The sequence below is a fragment of the Argiope bruennichi genome, chromosome 5 (assembly GCF_947563725.1).
Source record: "Argiope bruennichi chromosome 5, qqArgBrue1.1, whole genome shotgun sequence".
NCBI lineage: Eukaryota > Metazoa > Arthropoda > Arachnida > Araneae > Araneidae > Argiope > Argiope bruennichi.
The window spans coordinates 107,334,319-107,354,366 of record NC_079155.1 but is presented as its reverse complement, the minus strand read 5'-3'; the positions used below and the strand labels follow the sequence as shown (position 1 = coordinate 107,354,366).

Genomic DNA, 20,048 nt, shown 5'->3' with positions numbered 1-20,048 from the left:
TGACTTCAATATATGAAATTAGGTATGGGATTTTGTGTCTAATTTAATATATTAAAGTGCAGTTTCATCACTTGCCAGGGATTAATCGCGGAAAAACACGTCAAGGATGACACGATCGATTCAGTAAAAATGCTAAATTCATGCCAAGAATCAATATTTCTTAACTATAGTAAACCAATGCCGTGCAAGGCGTTTTCAGGTATTGCAAATTTATTAGAGAGTACGCGAGAAACTTTTGGAGAGACCACTCCTGCTGGTTTAGATTTGCATTTTACATATCTTACGAAGCATTGTATGGAAGAATAAATTTTAACGTATATTTACAAAATATTTACTCCAGTAGTCTAAGAAAGAAAACTCAATATCATCATATATACTCTGCATTCTATATTGTTCATGGCCGAAAAGTAGTAAATTTTTTTCATACATGCGAGCTTATTCGCCTCAGACTTGAAACACATCTGAATTCCTGCTCGTTATTACAATTTTTATTTAAAAATTCTTTTAGGTAGGTGATTGTGGTAAGTAACCAATTTTTGCTGAAAATATCGCACCTTTTTTTCTATTGCTGTATTTCTAAAACGTTTCTGTTATAAAATATTTTGAATTTAGTGTCTACATTCATTTTATATTGATTTCAGCATAAGAACATGCATACATTCATTTGGAATTACATGTTATTTGAAAAGATCGATACAAAATTGATTACGTTATTTGTCAAGAATGCTTTCACACTGGTTACATTAAAAGATACGTGAGGGTGAAAAATCCCTTGCTAGCATCTCAAACAATAAAATCGAATAGCTTCGGTCTTAGAAGTGGTATTGAAGTGGTATTGATTAATACTTAATTGACTTGAATTAAATGTTAAATTAATTATTAAAATCATAATAGCTTCAAAATAACTCGAGTTATTTTTGAAGCTAAATCATAGAAACTGTGCTTACCCCCATCGTACTTCTCTTCTCTTCTGCCACAAACTCTGGATTAATCTCTGCATAAACTTAATAGACCCGGAAATCGATTTATATTTTAGAAACACGGAATCAAAAGATCGCATACCAAATTTCGTTATTTTAAGTCAGTGCATTTTTGAGTTACCACGTTTACATGAATGCGAAAGTATAGAACATTGACGGCAAACCCTTTAAAAAAACTCTTTCAAAATTTGATAAGAATCTACATTTTAGATGCTAAACTTGTGTACCAAGTTTTATCTATCTAGCTCTTTACGTTTTGTAGTTATTACGTTCACTCATATTTAAACAGTTATTTAGAGAGACCGCCTTTGAATTTGATAGAAATCTACAAATTTGATTTTGTTAAGAAACATATATCAAATTTTATCCGTATAGTTCAAAGCGTTTTTAATTTACCTTTGCCGTAGAGACAGACAGATATCATACCGAAAATGTGTTTTTCAAACTCATGAAATTCGAATCTCAAAATCTAAAATTCGAATTTTTTGACTATTATATTGTTGTCCTTCATACATGTCAAGTCAAAACAAGAGATTTGGAACGTTGGGGATGAATGGAAAGAGATGGAATGTTGTATCACTTAAGTGCTCCTAAATATCTATTCTGTCTTTTCCTGAATTTTATCTTATAAATGTCATTAAATTTGTCATATAATAATTTAAATTGATTTTTTTTTAAAATTTAGTATTAACTAATGTTCAATTTTTATTTTGATTTCGTTCTTTGAACAGTCTGTGGTTTAATGAGAGTAATTTGTTTTATATATTGGCAATAGTAAAGAAACGCTTTTCGCAATGGCATCATCGTGTTGTTTATTTAGTTTGGAATATGATGTTTTGAAAATTTGCCGGTTTTTTAATAAGATATAATTATTTTTCTGTCCTTATTTATCATTATTATGCTATTGCATTTATAATTTTGTCGCACTGTACTGCATTAAAAATATTGTGCTTACATTTGTGTCTACATTTTGATACCTATTTTATGTATATGATGGATCCGAACAACCAAGTTCCTATTATTTTCAACCAAGATATTGTTAATAATTCTCCTGATGCCAATAACGATTTTGACTTTTTATCCGAACTTTTTGAGAGTCCACCTGAAAAAAATGAATTAAAACAAGTAAGTCATTTATTATATAAAATTAAACAATTATTTGTTTCGGTTCTGTTTTATATTACATCATTCAAAGATTTAAAAATATTTTATTAATTTTTTTGAGAAAATCCTTTAATTTATCGTAAAATAAAGATAAATAATTTCAAATCTTGAATTGTAATTGTTGGATTCCTTATCATTTTACTATTTCGCAGATATTTATTTTTAAATTTAAATAAAATTTAAAATTGGAATGGTTGAATATATATTGCCTTCCACACTGAAATTTAATAGTAATATAACTAGTAGGTCTTTTAGGTTTGAACAACAAATTTATCATTATATATTTATCTCCATTAGATTTAGTGTGATAATTTAATAACCAAATTACGGACTGCATTCTCTTTCAATTGAAGATTAAAGGGCAGTTATCAAGATAATTAATTAGTTAAAAAATAATTAAATCATCCAATTTAAGGCATGAGGCATCCTTATTGTTATAAACATCTATCTTGTTTTTAATCTAGATAAATGATAATATTATTAGCATATTAAGTAAACTTTATGAAATCAGTTTAATATTGCTTATGAAGATATATTGTTAATTATTGGTCAGATATAATTATTGAATTTGGAGTTGCTTTTTGTATTTTCATGTATTCAATATTTCATATTTTATTTTTGCTTTCCATATAATATCAAATCATATATGGGATATTAGTACTGTTCACTATTGCATCTTTTAGGATGTAATAATGAAGAAACAAATTATTTTTTGGATGTCTCTACAATTAGATTTTGTAGCATAAAACTCATATAAAAGAAAATCTTGTGCAAACTGTTAAAATGCATTGATGTTTACAGTTTATTTATTTTAGACATGAAAGCACAGTATTGTATTATCACACAGTTCTGTAATCACAATACATCGACAAATCATAGATTTTAATTATGTTAAACTAATATATAATTTCAAAAAAAATCATTAATGTCAATATTGTATTCTCAAGTCTAATCTCTTTTCTTTTGAAGAATGTCATATTCTAATTTGTTCTACTACTATGTTCATCACACTCTATTTCTCTATTTTATTTTTAATGCAGCAGCAATTTCCTCAATTTTAGTTTTACAGCAACTGCAAATTGAAGTTATTTCTCATAAATATAAAATTCTGTAAAAGATTCTGCATGTTAATTAAATATTTTTTTGTATGATGCATAGCATTATATATTGATTAAACATTAGATGAAGGAAAAGAACTGTTAAAAAAATTGTACAGTTACTCATGGATTTATTTGTAGTGCAGTGAACTTAATTCATAGTCATGGATTATATGATAATTTCCTTATGTCAGTTTAATTTTGGAATCTTTTACACATTATGGACCAGTTAGAAAAAGAAGAAGGAGGGGGGGGGGATGGTATAGAAGAAATCAGATAGGTATGAGGTATTATACAAAATAAGGTACAATTATATCTGTGATGTCATGTGAACTGATTCTATTACAATACTTTGATTTCTGTATTTTATTTGTCTATGAGTAAAGATATATTGTTTTAGTACAGTACTGTCACCTTTATTATTATAATCTTTGAATATAAGGTATCTTCTAAAAAGGCCTTTAAAAATTTAAGAAGTATTAAGACCTATGGTGCTGTACTTTACAAAGCTGCAGCAACTGAATACATTCCATCCTGTATAAGTTTAGCAGAACCTTATTATATCAACTAGTCCTGTGATTTAACTTTATTTGTTAATTTCAGATAATTAAAAAATGGTTTATTTAAAGCATAATTATGTACAGTTTAAAGTATTTGAATTAAAATTGATTATAGTATATGCATGTATCAAATTATTTGCTATTGAATTCTGTTAAATGATGAGATTATGTTTTATATGATTAATTTCATTTGATAAAAACTTATAAATTTTAATTAGATTCTCATTCAATTAACTTTAAGAATTTACCCTAACAAACAATAGGTATAGCACCTCATTCTCTGGGATTTGACCCTATATGAATATTTCAGATCAATCATAAATTTGGTTTAAATAACAGTTTATCTTAAAAATATTCTAGACTTAAAAAAATACAGAAAGTTTACATTATTAGAATTAAATATTGTTCTTTAAAAGGTAGATTTAAATATAAATAGGAAAAAAAAAAAATTCTATAATGGTCTAAATTTTTTTTACTGTATTTTATGTGTCGGATTAATAAAACCCAGAAAATGTTATTTTTTTTTTTCTTCAAAATTTTTTAAATATGGCATTTTTTGCAATCAAGTCTTAATTTATCTTATTTATTATTATTATCATCAGAATAAATTGGAATTAAAAGCTTTCACAATGCAATTTTTTAAATGTGCAATTAATTTTTAACTGTATAAAAATTTTACTAATTGTTTTTATTTCTAATGTAGAATGAAGATTATCAAAAAGTGATTGATGATCTGATGAACAATACTTTTGTTTCAAATAATGACACTATCCAGTAAGTACTTGTGTTATCATCTTAAAAATTAGAATTTTGTTATTTAATAATTATTTTTACCACAGATTGTTATCAATATGATTAACCCATCTTGCTACTTCTCATGAATAATTAATAACTTTTTATGAAATTCTAATTAATTTTGCTAACATCTAACAGTTTGAAAGTTTCTAGCTTTTCCAATTCAAGTATCCTAACGATGTACTCTTTTCATACTGCTCTTATTATGTATAGTTATTATATATGGCCCTAATACTTTTATGTTAGAAATCTTTTTCACGTAGATAATTTGCAAATTAAAAAAAAAAAAATTATTCATAAAAAGATTGCCGATAAATAGTATGTTTTTGAATATGATTGAATAATGAATATGATTGAAATTGATGAATTGAATATGAATAATAATGATTTCTTCAAAATGATAAAGTCAATTAGAAAATAAATTTTAAGTGCATATTTTTAAACTACATGACTGTTGATTAATGGGCACATTAGTCCTTACAATATAATGTGCAAATGCAAACTGTGTAGTTTAAATATATGTTTCAGTTATATAATAAATGTTAATAAATTTTTATGAAATAATATTTTTATGAATTTGAGAATTTAACAGTATTAAAGTTCTGAGCAATTTTATAGGAAAAAAAAAAAAAAACTTTTACTGTACTTATATGCCAATTGTCTTTTTTTTTTTTTTTTATCAAACATTAATTTATTAGAAATTTTAAAATACTATTTTCATTTCAGGAAAAATGAAGATTCTGGGAAAGAACATTCATCATATATCCTTTTTATAATAGATTTTGCATATTTTTAAAAATGTAACTATTTTTCTGATATTTAGCTTTTTAATTTGCTTTTTTAAAACCAAAATGTTTGAACCATTCAATTTCTGCACTTTTTTTTTTTTTTACATACTTTGAATTATTTTGATAATTCTTGAATTATATATATATATTTATATATACATTGTTGAATCGAAATCAAAATAATCAAATAAAATTTATTTTATTCGATTATTTTTAACTTATTTTTGCTTTTTGTTAATGTGTTTGCATAATTTGTTTTACTTTTTATTTTTGGATGTATCAATTAAAATTAGATATATTAAAAAACAGGAAGTAAATTAATCTGAATTAGTTTATTTTCTGTAAATTGTCTGTAAATTAATCATATAATTTGTCAAATATATGATTTTAGTTATGTTATGTTTCCTTAATATTCTTTTACTGATTGCTGATTTATCTAAAGCAAATGAAAAGCTGAAACAGGCCAACAAACGATTAAAGAAGAAAATTATTGCTCAACAAAAGTAATTTATTTTTATAACTTTATTTAAAACTAGCCACCTTTGGCGACCAGCCAGTTCGCCAATCTTAATGCCGTTAAAATTTTAATCATTAAATATGTTATGTAATTCCTACTTTAATAGCTTCTTCATTAAAATATTTCAAAACTTCACATTTTGATATATATATAATTCACTCATAATATTATGAAGGCCTTCAGTCATAATGTAATATATATCTCTAATTTTCTGTTAGCTCCCATAGAATTTATGCTTTAAATTAAAGTGAAAATAATTAATTTGCAATTAATATAATAATATTTTTTACTGAAACAAAGTATTTTTTAATTATATGATTACTGAAAACTGAGTCACTGAGCATTTAAACCTGATGGGCACTAAAGAATATATTTCTTAATTTATGTAATATCTCAAGAATTTGTCAACAAAATTTTCTCAGATTCATCATGAGCAGATCGATTCATTAACAATGTTTAATTTTAAATGCATCAAACACTAAGAAAATAAAATGAATCGTTTAAAATAATCGGTCAAAAGCAGGTTTAAAAAAATACTTAAAAAACGATGTATTTAAAATTATAAGCATATGCAAAAAATTTATAACTAACATAAATACAATTTAATTACAAAAGCAAGCAACTAACCTAAAAATAATTTAAATCAAGAATCATCCGTTGATAATATTGTCAACAATCAGAACACAACGCACATGAGTGAATTTTCAACGCCAGTTACGGTAACGCAAATGCGTGAATTTTTCTACGCCAGTTGGGGTAACGCTATGCAGATTAGAAATTTTTAATTTCCTTTATTCTGTTTTATTTTAATTCAAAAGTACTTCAGAATGAATCTGAAAGATCGACTAATTAACAATGTTTAATTTTAAATGCATTAAATATTAAGAAAATAAACAGAATCGTTTAAAATAATCGGTCGAAAACAGGTTAAAAAAACTACTTAAAAAAACGATGTACTTAAAATTATAAGCATATACAAAAAATATATGACTAACATAAATACAATTTAATTACAGAAGCATAAAATTCACCTAAGAATAATTTAAATCTAGTCTGCATCCATTAAAAACAGTTGTCAACAATCAGAACACAATGCGCATGCGTGAATTTTCAATGCCAGTTATGGTAATGCAAATGTGTGAATTTTCTACACCAGTTGGGGTAATGCCACGCAGTTTAGAAATTTTTAATTTCCTTTATTCTGTTCTATTTTAATTCAAAAGTACTTCAGAATGAATCTGAAAGGTCGATTAATTAACAATGTTTAGTTTTAAATGCATCAAACACTAAGAAAATAAACAGAATTGTTTGAAATAATCGGCCGAAACTATGTTAAGCCTATCCTTATTAACGTGGAAGAAAAAACTGAAGCCTTACTCATTTGGTGGTGGGGAAAATGAAATTTTTTTTGGCAGGAAAGTTAGTTTTTAATTAATAATTAAAATTCTAATTAAAAATTAAAAAAAAGTGACTGCAGGTGTACATTTCCGACCTCCAAGGTATCAGGGGTGTTTGTGCTCCGGGGAAACCCCGGAATTCCGGGGATTTTGAACTTCGATCCCCGGAATTTCCGGGGATCGTCGTTCAAAAGGAAGTAGGAATAATAATGAATTATTTATTTTGATCTGGGTAATTTTGTTTGCTTTTAAAGCAGAAAACGCAAGGTCAGTGTGTGTGGTGAAAACTTTTCCCTTCTTTCTCCAAAGGCAGTGATAATGCGTGAAAAGGGGGGAAAAACTTCTTTTTTGTTCTTTCCTTATTGCGAGTTATGACTCATTCCCCCGGTTCTCGGACATTCTCTTCTGGATTCTTTTCGGCAAGTAGGCGCGGCAGAAAAAAAAAGGGGGAGACTTCGTTCGACCAGATGTGCGATAACGTGACTCTGGGTTCAAAGGTCTTATCTCTACTGGCGTGGCGCCAATAAGTAGAGAAGGGGGATTTTTCGCCGTATTAGCTATTTGTCATTGATCGCTTCGGAACTTTTTTTCCTTCGCTGTGTAAAATTTTCGTTTCATTTATTGATGCACGTGTAAATTTTTCGTTTCGCTTATTGAAATATTTTTTTATTTATGTACGCAAGAGAATTTCATTTAGAAATTTCAGCATATGAAACAGAAATTACCCCTTAAAAATTCATATCTAATTAGTTTTACAGCATTAGATCCAGAGCTAAGAGGTAAAACCAGTACAATATTAGCTTTTGAAAAATTATCATCTTTTATGTCCAATATTTTTAGTGATAATGAAAAGTCAAAAGTAGAAGCTGAAATAAGGTTATACCAGAGTGATATTGATATCACCAAAGAAATGCTCTACACATCTGATGAAAGTGGAAATCAAGTCAAGTGTACAATTGATAAATATTGGTCTAAAGTTTTTAATTTAAAAGATGATTTCACAAATGATTATAAGTATCCTACATTGGCTAAATTGGTCAAAGCCTGCCTTAGCTGCTTCCATGGCCCATTAGTGGAAAGTGCATTCAACTTAATGGATACACTTGTCACTGACTATAGAACCTCTCTTAAGATTGATTCCCTAGATGCAGTGCAGACTATTAAATATGATTTAATGGCTTCTAAAGAAACCTCATGTGAAAAATATGGCTCAAAAAATCCAATGACTGATCCAATTCACAAAGATATCTTACTGAATATGAACAGAAGTTGGAAAACATATCAAGAGGACTTAAAAACATGTATTTCAGATGAGTCACCTATAAAAGTCTCTGAAAAACCTTCTACATTAGCAGAAAAGCAAACTGCTTCTACCTCTGCATGTGCAGTTCTCGAGGAAATTTCTTCAACTGTAAATGAGGAAAATAAAAGTCAACCTTCCTGCAATTATGAAGTTCACCACAAAAGAAAGACAAGCCCACAAACATCAGAAAATAAAAAAAAAAAAGCAGCAGAAATTAGAATTTTTTTTAAAAGAATTAATTCAGGTAATTTAAAAGATTTGCATAAAATGTAGTAGTTTATATGTTTGAAAATTTATGGTTATTAATTTTGCAAAAAAAGTAATTCATTGAACTTTCATAATTAGGTCATTCAATACTTCATAATTGTAATTTTTCATTTCTCCCCCCCCCCTTCTCGAAACTCCAAAATGCCGGTAGTAAGTCCGTAAAAGTTCCAGGGGATTTTTTGGGGTCCCACAAACACCCCTGAGGTATGCATGTACCAAATTTGGTAGCTGTAGGTCGAACAATCTGGGCTGCAGAGTGCCAACACACACACACTTACATTGAGCTTTATATAAGTATAGATGAAACTACAGCTGTAGTATTGTTACTTTTTGACTGTGAGAGGTTGCTCCTTCAAAATTTGTATTATTTATTAATAAAGAACATTATTTCCTTCTCTTATTTGTTAAAAAAGTGGGGGGGGGGGCAACAATTTAAGCTATAATTTTTTTATGTTTATTTTGAACTTGGGTTTCTAGTTCATTGTAATCTTTTAAATTAAGCAACATCTCATACCTGGAGCTCAATTTTTATTCTTGATAATTGATTTAGTGTCATCATTCACCATATTCTAGATTTTGTTTCTGTGAACACGGCATTAACAGAAAATATTACAATGCAATTTATATTTAAATTAATTTTTCTATATTATAGTTGCTTCAATAAGGTGGTAATGATTTAAAGGAATGATTAAAATTTTTTTTACAACTGGCTTAAGTTAATTGAATAATAACCTAAGTTTAGATTTTGTAATTCTGTTCTTTTTACTCTCAAAATAATACTTTCTTTTGTCTGAAATTTTATAAAATGTTGCTATTTTGTAAACTTTCATAATAATTTTTTTAATAACATTTCATAATATATGTATACATATATATTAATTAAAATCTTATATGCTTCAGATTAATGTCAAATTATGAACTAAGACTTGCTCAAAGCATGACAGATCTATTTGCTGCTAATAAGGTAATTAAAATTTTTGAAAATTGTTTTTATTGACTTTAGAAGTTAAGTGATTATTGATGATATAAAAGATTATAATTAATTTTTTGAAATATTCTTATTTTTCTATAATGCCATTTTATTTTATTATAAACGAAGTTATGCAATTATAAGAAATTTCTGTAAAGTTACATATGCTGCATTAAGTAATAAGTACTCCCACTCTGCCTAAGAATTTGGGACACAGTTAAAAAGAATTATAAAATTTTCACCATTTATTTTCAGTGTGGTTTTGACATTATTTCTTAACCACTGATAAATTTGTAAATATATAGGATATGACTGAAGAGACGAAACTGCAACTTTTTACAAAGCATTCCAACAGTTAACGTTTCACATTAATTTTGGTTTTGATGGTTATCTGAAAAATATATGCAGTCTAGTGACCAACTTGATAAACAAAATGGATATCTGAAAGAATTCATAATGGCTTTTGAGAAAAAAGCTCTTGTTAACTTGTTTAAAAATATATTTTTAATCTCATTTAGAAACAAATTTGAGAGTAAAGTTTCCTGTATATATTTAAACATGTGCTAGTCTGACCAACACATTGCTGTCAGTGGGCTTTATATGTTAACATATTTTCTTTAATTGCTAAATTATTTAAAAATATTATTCATCTTTAGTGTAATTTTTCAGTCTAGAAGTTTTATACTTGGTAGAGTGACATTTTTTTTTTTTTTTTTTTTTTTGCATATTTCTATTTAATAAACAGCTAATTAAAAAATATTAAAAATGGAAATATTTAAAAGAAAATATATCTAAAAGACATATATCTCTTAAAAAATATATCCATCATCTAAAAATTGCCATTAAGATTCATTTTAGAATAACAAAACAGTTAAAATATTACCATTTAACTGTTACAATGATTTTATGAAAGTATGTGTAAATAAATTTTATTTAAAATTAAATGAATTTAAGATATTTGTTTAACAATCCTTGGTTTGCCATTCAGTAGTTAAAAAGATATGTGAATTTATAAGGATCTTTATATTGAATTTTGGAAATTTCAATTGTTTGAAACGGAAATTCAAAAGGAATATTTTCTTATGTGCTTATAGCATAAATTATGTCATAACTGTTTTGGAATGAAACAATGTATTCAAGTACTTGTTTTCTCTAGGAGTTGGATAAACTTAGAAAAGAAAAAGAATCTGATAATGCTGAGATAGAAAATCTGAAATGGCATGTAAAGCAGCTTGAGGTTGGTATTTCCAGAATATTCTAACAGGCATTGATAATCTTCTGAAAAGTTAATTTTGGTATTAATTTTTTAAAATTAAGTTTTCTTGATGATGCATAGTAATTAGCTTCAAAATCTTTCTTATATATATATATATATATATATATATATATATATATATATATATATATATTATGTTAATTCTGTAGACTAATCAGGGTATCTAGAATTATGTGCACTGACTTCATATATGGTTACATTTTAAAAACTTCATATATGGTTACATTTTTGATTATGTGCATTATGTGCACTGACTTCATATATGGTTACATTTTTGTGGAATTTCTAAACTCTTATTTACAAAAGCTTTTGGGTTATTGTTTTTTTATTTTTCTAGTAAGCAGAATTAAATATCTTTAATTTAAAGCATTTCAGTAACAAGTATCAAATAACTAATAACTACATTTAATTTAATAAGTTATATTTAAAATTCTTAAATTTTTATTTTCCTGTGTAGATAAAAATTTAAGAAATGAAAGACTTTTTTTAAAGTAAAGGAAACTTTTTATCATGTCAAAAAAATATTACAAAATGCAAAGTATGTTGGAAGTTTATGGCTTGCTTGATTTATTGATTTTGTTCTCAAATCGTTTAATTATTCATTCATGATTGGATGTTTTAATTCAAAATTTTAAATAGAAGAAATGAAATATTACCATATAAGAGGACTTTTTTTATCAAACTGTTTTTTTTTTTTTAAATTTTTCTATATCAATTGTTTTTTGTTTTTTTTAATTTTCTATATCGATTGTTTTTTATTTTTTTACCACCATTTATAAATGTTTTTTGTATTATTTGTATATAAGGGAATTATAGAAGAAATAAAAGAATAAATATTTAAATAAAAAAATAAATATTTAAATAGAAGAAATAAAATATTACCATATCAGTGTACTCTTTCTAATAAAATATTTTCAAGTTCTTGTATTAAACTGCTTTTTTTTTTTTTGAAAAATTTTTTATGTGGATTTTTTTCACGTCTTTCCAACATTTATAAATGTTTTTTATATTATTTGCATATATATATATCAAATGTAAAAAGGTAATGTTGAAATCACTATGCTGTTGAATTTGACTATTCAACTGACACTGAAAGCATTTAAAAATAGTAAATGCTATATTTTTTTCAGATTTTTAGGCTGAAGACTAGATGTCAGATCGGTATTGCACTCCCTCCGATCTTCTTTGATTAGTGACCAGCAATAGTAGGCAGTTCTTTGATTCCAAAGAATTTTTATTCACTTCTGTCATTATTGGATTATTCATACAAACTCATATTTCATTAGAATTATTGTGTTTGTGAAAGTGATGTGTTTAAATTTATAATTGGCCAAGTAAACGTATTAAATTCATTTTTATCGAAAATGAGGTGTTCATTTATATATGCTAATTTTCGCAGATTTGTTGAGGGTTTTTTTAAACATAGTTTTGCATTTATCTTCGGTTCATCTGCATTTAATGAATTTATTTTTTATTGCTTTTATATTATTCTTGATCCATTAATAAAATTTATTTCATTTCTTGCCTTTTCTTAACTTTACTTGCTCTGCAGGGTTATATAGTCTGGCTCCGATTTGATGAATTCACTAGCACTAAATATTTTAGTCATTTAATCTGGGGTTATTCATGATATCAGGATCCAAAATGAAAAATTTCTGCACTCTCCTTGTAGAATATGTTTCTATAATTAGAAATGTTCTCTTTTTATATTTTTCCTAATCCAAACCACCACCACCAACAACAACATCAAAATTATGGTTGTTGAAATATTTTGCTAATTCAGAATTTATTATTCATTAATAGAGTTATTTTTTCTTTTACTTTCATTTTAATCTAAAAAGGGGGAAAAATTCGTTAAACTGGGATCCTGTTTTTTAAAGATATATGCTTAACTTGAAAAAGTAATGAATTTTTGTAAAGGACCATGAAAAATTCTCTGACTCTTTTAGTACTGTAAAATTTTCCTTATTTTCTTTTAATGTATCTGGTGTTGAGATATTATAAATCAAAAAGAAATATGAACATTCTTTTAATTTATAAAACTTATTTTGTGTTTAATAAGAAAGGAAAATATTAAATTAAACAATAGTATCCTCAGTAAAATTTTGAAGAATTTTTTAATTTTGCAGTAAATATTTTTTAGAATAATCATAGAAATTTTTAAATTAAAATACACTTTAATATATTTCAAGTTTTTTCTTTAAATGATATAGATGAATAAGGTCGTGTTTTATGTGTATTTTGTTTGGAAATTTTGATATGAGTTGTTATTACATTTATGAAACATTTTGTGGAACTAAATAATTCTGGGAGTGATTACTTCATATGTAATATTAATAATATTACCTGAACATTAATTATATTTAAATGCCATTATAATTTCTAAAGTGATGAATTTTAAATTCTGATTGGTTGAAACAATAAAATTATGAAAGTTTTTTGGACAAATTGTAGGCTGATCTGCACTTAATATGAATTTTCATTTTTATTATTTTCTTATGTTTGTGATTAATGATTGGAAAATTTATGAAAGATAAAGTGTTTGATAAAGTGTTAGATTTCTTACCATACTTCAAGAGGAAAAAATATATAGTAATGGAAAAAGGAATCTGTTTTATTTTATTTGTTAGGTTTTATGAAAAAGTATTGTAACCTTAAAATTTTGATAAATCTCAGTTTAAACCACACCAAGTTTAAGATAAGTATTATTTTTAATTATGTATGTAGTCTTTGGCAATTTTGGATTAAGCTTAAAAATGGGATGCCTGTCTGTCTATATACATTGCAACATAATCAGCTTGATATATATGCATAAGTTTTGCATATGGTTTTATTAGTAATATTATCAATGTATATAAAGTTTTCAATTATCTATTGGAAAGTCGATAGTTTATCATTCAGTCTGTTTGGGTTTAAGTGAATGTTATAACTCAAAACTGCAGCTTAGAGAGATGAATTTATTGTATCTGTATGCCACACGTATTCATGTATATTATATTTTTAAATCAATTTGTTAAACAGATGGGGTACAAAAGACAAAGCTAAATACGAAATAGACTATATTGTGTTAGTGTATTAGAAAATGGAAGGCACTTTTGTTGCGCTTTTGCTGTAGTTGTTGTTGTAACTATAAAATGATAGGAAGTATTAATTTTTTTGAGCCCCAACTCTAATTGCCATTTTATGAAAAGAGAAGTCTCACTACTGTGATTCATTGATTAGATATAAAAATAAAGAATTTTTACAAAATTGGGAAAATGATGATTTAAGTTTTTAATGTAAGTTGGTAGGTGATCCATTTGGAAATTTAATTCAATCTTATAAAAATGGTATAATTTTATCAGTTGTTCTTACTATTGTTTAAAACAAGAAAATCTTTTTTCCCCCTTCTTTTATATGTTCTCTGATTTCCTAACGTATTTCATAAAAATAATTAGGTTTATATGAAGAAACAATTATTCTATTTTTTATCCATAGTCATGATGCATTTTGAAGGACATATTATGTATAACTAGTTTTTTCAAATACAGATTTTGGCTTATTGCTGATGTGATTCACTTGCATGTTTCATAGAAATTGAATTTCCATTATGAATTTATATGTATTATTTTAAGGTATGGAAAGATATTTATTTGATTTGCATAAGAGAAAGATTTTAATGATGCATTCATTGTTCTTTTTCTCCTTTTAGTGTGAAGTCTTTCAGTTTAGAGGATTGAAATTAAGAAATGAGGCAGAAAACATAAAAATAAAACAACTGGAAAAAGAAATGTATGGCTACAATTTAAAATTCATTTTAGTACTACTTGTATTATGAATGATATTTTAAGTTTTTGATTATTTTATAATTAATTATTCATAATTAATGTTAAGGGCATAATTAAATGTTGAAATCTTTCAATCTTAGTCAATACTAATATTTCTTTCTCTCTTATTTCAGATTAATTAAATTGAAAAGTATCAGGAGATTTAAAAGTAAATATGCTCTTTATTAAGAGATTTTTATAAAATTTTCATCATTAAATTTTAGTATTTGTCCATGAACCAATAATTCATTATATTATTGTTAGAAAACGATTTTTTTGCTTATAAGTCCGTTTTGTGTATTTCAGAAAGTTCTGTAACTTATCGCTCCCAGATAGCTAAGAAAGATACTCAACTAAAAAGAATGGAATGCTATAATGAACAAATTGAGGTAATTTTTTTCTTCACATATATGTTTTATTATTTGTATGTGGCATATTTTTATTTGTAATTCATTATTATTTTATTTTTTTTAGTGTTTACTTCGAGAATTTGGAAAGAAGCTTACAGAAGCTGGTAAATTAATTTTCTTTCCTAAATTATGAATAATTTGTTTTGATTTAATCTTAGTTTTTGATTTTATTAAAATGCAGATCGGAAGTTAATAATTTTCATAATACTTTTTATCATTCATTAAATAATTTGCATTTTCTTAATGTATATTTAATAAATATTTCAACATTTTTATAGGTCTTTTAACTAAAAAATTTAGGGTGGATCTTGCAAAAAAGTATGGGAAGGCATTCGTTTCCATTGAATCATCTGAAACTATTGGTAAAATATAATTTATTCTCATGCATTCACAATGTGTAAGTGTAAAAGTGATGTGTAATAACTTGTGATGTGATATAACTTGTAATATTAAACTTATTTCAATTATTCTAAATTCATTGTAATTTCTTCTTTTTTATTTTTGCTTGCTGTCTATGAATAATTTATATTCATTTCTTTTAAAAGATTCTAAATTAACGCTTCAGTAATCAGAATTTCAGTTAAGAATGAAATAAAATATTGAAGGGGCTTCATTTTTTATTTTTTATGTAATATATCATTTGATGTAAATTTGTATTTACAAAAAATATTTCTGACTTTTGCATTAGCAATAATTTTTTCATACATACATGCATGCATGCATGCATGCACTTGAAATTAGTAAAGTAGCTTTACATTATTAACAAACATTAATTTTTTTTTTACCATGAACTATTTAAATTATGTAAATTAGTATTAGGAATCATGAAAAATATTTCAAAAATTGAATATTAAACTTAATTATTTAATAATCATTGATTTTTTAATTAAAATTTATTTTAATGTTTTTCTAATGAATCTACTATTTAGTCAGCAATAAATATGTTCATCATATATTAAAATTATCAAAAAAGACAAAATGATAATGATGTGCATGTGAATCATTGGAATGTAGGAATAAACAATGTAGGAATTAACTATTTACATGGAATTCTATGTGTGTTGATTAACATTCCTCATATATTAGAAATTGCAAATAATATTTTAAATTTAAGAATGGAACATAAATTCTTTCAAAGCAATATGTATCAGATTGTAATTATTATCTGTTCTTAAATTAAGGTTTTTGTGATAAACCTCATCTTACTCTTCATATGCTCTGTACTTCACTGTACTACTGTGTAACTTCTAAGTATTCAGTAAACTTCTAAGCAAAAATTGTTTTGCTATTCCAGAATTTCATCTTTTAATTGCAAAATAAATGTTAGTGTTTTTTTTTTTTGGATGCTTTTAAATATCATTCATAAAAGAAAAGAAAGTAATTTTTAGAATAACAAAAAAATATTTAAATTATTTTATGCTTGCATATGTTATTTACTTGTCATTTTGGTTTCATGAAATAAATTTTTCTGTTTAATTTTGAGCTGATAATTTTTGTTTATGATTTTATAAAAAGTAAATAATTTTTTGGAAAGATGAGTTATGCATTATAGCAATTGCAGATGATTTTGTTTATAAAGCTCCCCCCCCCCCAAAAAAAAAGACCTTTCTTATCCTTTCGAAATAATTTTTTTATCCTTGAAAGACTTTTGAAAAAACATTGTTGAAAGTGTGTGGAAAATTTTATTAGAAAAATCAGTTACAACCAAGATTCAAGTACTCTGAATAATCTGCATCTATGTTGAATTGGTGTATATTAAATTCACTAGAATCCAAGCATTGTCACACCAGTTGATTTTGGTATTTGGAAAGCAGGACACCTGCTTCGATGTTCTCTTTCTGTGACCTAGGCTAACGATTATCATTTTAATCTATGAAATAGTAAATTTATAAATTAAAAAAAATTTTTAAGCATTAAAAAGTAAAAATAATTTTTTAATTAAAATCTGGAAGAAAAAGCAAAAATATTAAATGTCTGAGATGTAAAAAACAATATGAAAAGAGCTGTAATTAATACAATGAAGAAGCAAAAAGTTCCAAACTTTCATTATATAAAAAATTAGAATACAATGTAAATGTAATTGCAGTTTCAATTTATTTTAAAGCTTTTCTATTTTTGTCTCAAGCTTTTACAATTTTTGTTTTACTTCCAGATTTTTAATTAAAAATTTCTTTTAAATCTTTGACAAAAGCATTATTTTAAAGTTATTATATTTATTGTTTTCTAATCTTTTAACATAATATATTTCATAATTCATAGTTACAAGTATAATGGATATTGAAAATCGATATTTCTCTAATTTATAGACAATGCTGCCCTTGTGAAATTAATTTTTAGATATATTAATTGGTAACCAGGAGTTTTAAAATTATTAAAATATTTTATTTTAAAAAATATAAATATTGTGTAAAATTTTAGAACTATATACATGAGTAAGTGGAAAAACGATTGCAGATTCCATCTTTATAATCATGAAGCATGTAATGTTGAGTAAAAATGTCTTAAAAAATAATCTATTTGTAGCTTCAATTAAAACAGCATGTTGCTCAAACTAAAGCAAATTATGTTCATTTTAAAATATGTTGTGATTATTACATATCAATAAATATTTTTAAAGGAATTTTAAATTGAAATATCTTTATGATTGATTGGCTGGGATATTATCTTTTTATTCTTTTTATTGTTGCAATTCTCATACTGTTGTTATCAAAATTTTAAGTTTTTGTTATTGATTTAAAAAATTATCATTCTTTTTGTAGGTAACATCTCTGAAGGAACATCTGAAGTATTCAATTCTTCTCTCAAACTTACCAACAAGATAGAATCTGATAATGCTCACACATGCATTGGAGATGACCAAAATGTTTTTTCTGTACGGTCTCCAACTTCATCATTAACTTCAAGCAGTGAAATTATTAAAAGTGATTGTGCAAATATGGATATATTTCAAACTGAATTTCAGAATCTTCCAAAGAAAAAGAATAAATTCAAAAAGAAGTTTTTAGATAACAATAATACTGAAGAAGACCAGAATCGGAACTTATATAATTCTCCAGGTTCATCAAATTTTGATGAAAGTACCTCACAGGATAAAGGGGAAATAGAATTGAACACTCCAACAAAATTGTGTAATTCTTATGTTAATAATGAAAAAAATTTCTGCAAAGTGGAAGATCATTCTGTTTTCAGTAATATTAATGAGCCATTATCTAAAATTTATGAACAGATCTTTACAGATAGTCAGTCAGTTACTGAAGTAATACCTTATCCTGATACAAGCCCCATTGATATGGCATTATCAATACCAGCTTTAGGGAATTCTCACATCTCTGATAATAGTAATATGCCTGAAGGATGTCAGTTGGCAAATACTTTATCATCTAAACAAGATTTGCATTCTTTGAAAACATCACAAGAAATCATTTCAATGGAAAAATGTAAAAACTTGAATACATTTCAAAATGAACTTCATACTCCTTCAAAGAGAGCCAATAAATATAAAAAGAAAGTATCATATAACAATATTGCTGAAGATGATGAAATTTGGAATTTATGTAGTTCTCCAGACTCATCAGATTCTGATAAAGAAATTGATTTGTATGATGAAAAGGAAAAAATGAACATTTTATCACCATTGCATGATTCTTATGTTGAAGATACAAAAAATTCTCAGGTCTTTGAGGAAACTAATGAGTTGAAAAATGTACCGAAAGGAAATCAGTTGAAAAATAATTCACTCTTCAAACAAGACTCATTTTCTATACAACCAATACAAGAAGTTATTTCGACACAAAAACAAAAAAACTTGAATATTTGTGATCCAAGTGACATAAATCAGAAAATATGTGATTTAAAGTCATCCAAAAATTCAACTGATCCTATTGTCATAAACAACAAATCTCAAACTAATGCAGCTAATTCAGATAGTGAAAGTGATTTTTTAGAAGTTGAGGACATGCAAAGGGATTCCTGTTCTGAAAGTAAGTTTTTATTAATTGTTTTAATAATGAAAAAAAGTTAGTTAACTTTTTTTAGAGAATGTGTTGAATTTGACAATTTATTGTCCATTGGGTATATTGGTGTAATATTACATAAACATTTTTTTTTTCACAACAGATAAATTTAATATGTAGAAAAACAATCAAGGTTAAAGGCAGAAAAGAAATCAGTTGTTAATATAAAACTAACATTTATGTTCAGATTTTACTGATAATACTAATTTTCTGTCCTTCATTTTATCATAATTTTTTAAAAAAATTCTTAAAAAAAGATTTTGATTATGAAATGTATATAATTTGAGTATTCATTTATTGAACTATCTTTTTATATACTTTCAGTAATAATCAACTGGGGAAGTAAAGAATTTCTAGTTTCTTACATTTTCTGAAATATAAATTTTTGCTCTTATATTTTGTTACATTTTGAAAAATGCAGGAAACAAATATATAAACTGATATATAGATAAAAATCTTTAACCTACAGAGCTTATAGATTCGTTAAAAAATACTGAAATGAAGTACACATGCAGATCATGTTACTTTTCAAAATCATGAGTGAATACTGTTACAAATTTATAATGTTGCTTTGTAATGCAGCAATGAGTCTACTGTTAAGGAAGGCAGTTTTATAGCTAGCTCCAACTTTTATGACAAAATCGAAGATTCCAGAATGTACAGGAATTTTGGTGGTAGGTCCATTAGGACATGAGTTACATTAGT

At 25.6% G+C, this 20,048-nt stretch overlaps 1 protein-coding gene across 1 annotated transcript in view; it reads left to right on the top strand.

Annotated features, from left to right (window-relative positions):
* Positions 1 to 5,811: 5,811 nt before the first annotated feature.
* LOC129968332 (uncharacterized) overlaps positions 5,812 to 20,048 on the top strand; it is a 30,713-nt gene continuing 16,476 nt past the window's right edge. The window contains exons 1-9 of the mRNA XM_056082189.1: positions 5,812 to 5,887; positions 9,769 to 9,832; positions 10,995 to 11,075; positions 14,806 to 14,885; positions 15,055 to 15,089; positions 15,227 to 15,309; positions 15,395 to 15,434; positions 15,609 to 15,692; positions 18,090 to 19,310. Of these exons, the coding sequence (XP_055938164.1) occupies positions 9,773 to 9,832; positions 10,995 to 11,075; positions 14,806 to 14,885; positions 15,055 to 15,089; positions 15,227 to 15,309; positions 15,395 to 15,434; positions 15,609 to 15,692; positions 18,090 to 19,310 (1,684 nt within the window). The 5' untranslated portion in view covers positions 5,812 to 5,887; positions 9,769 to 9,772. The remainder of the gene's footprint in view (positions 5,888 to 9,768; positions 9,833 to 10,994; positions 11,076 to 14,805; positions 14,886 to 15,054; positions 15,090 to 15,226; positions 15,310 to 15,394; positions 15,435 to 15,608; positions 15,693 to 18,089; positions 19,311 to 20,048) is intronic.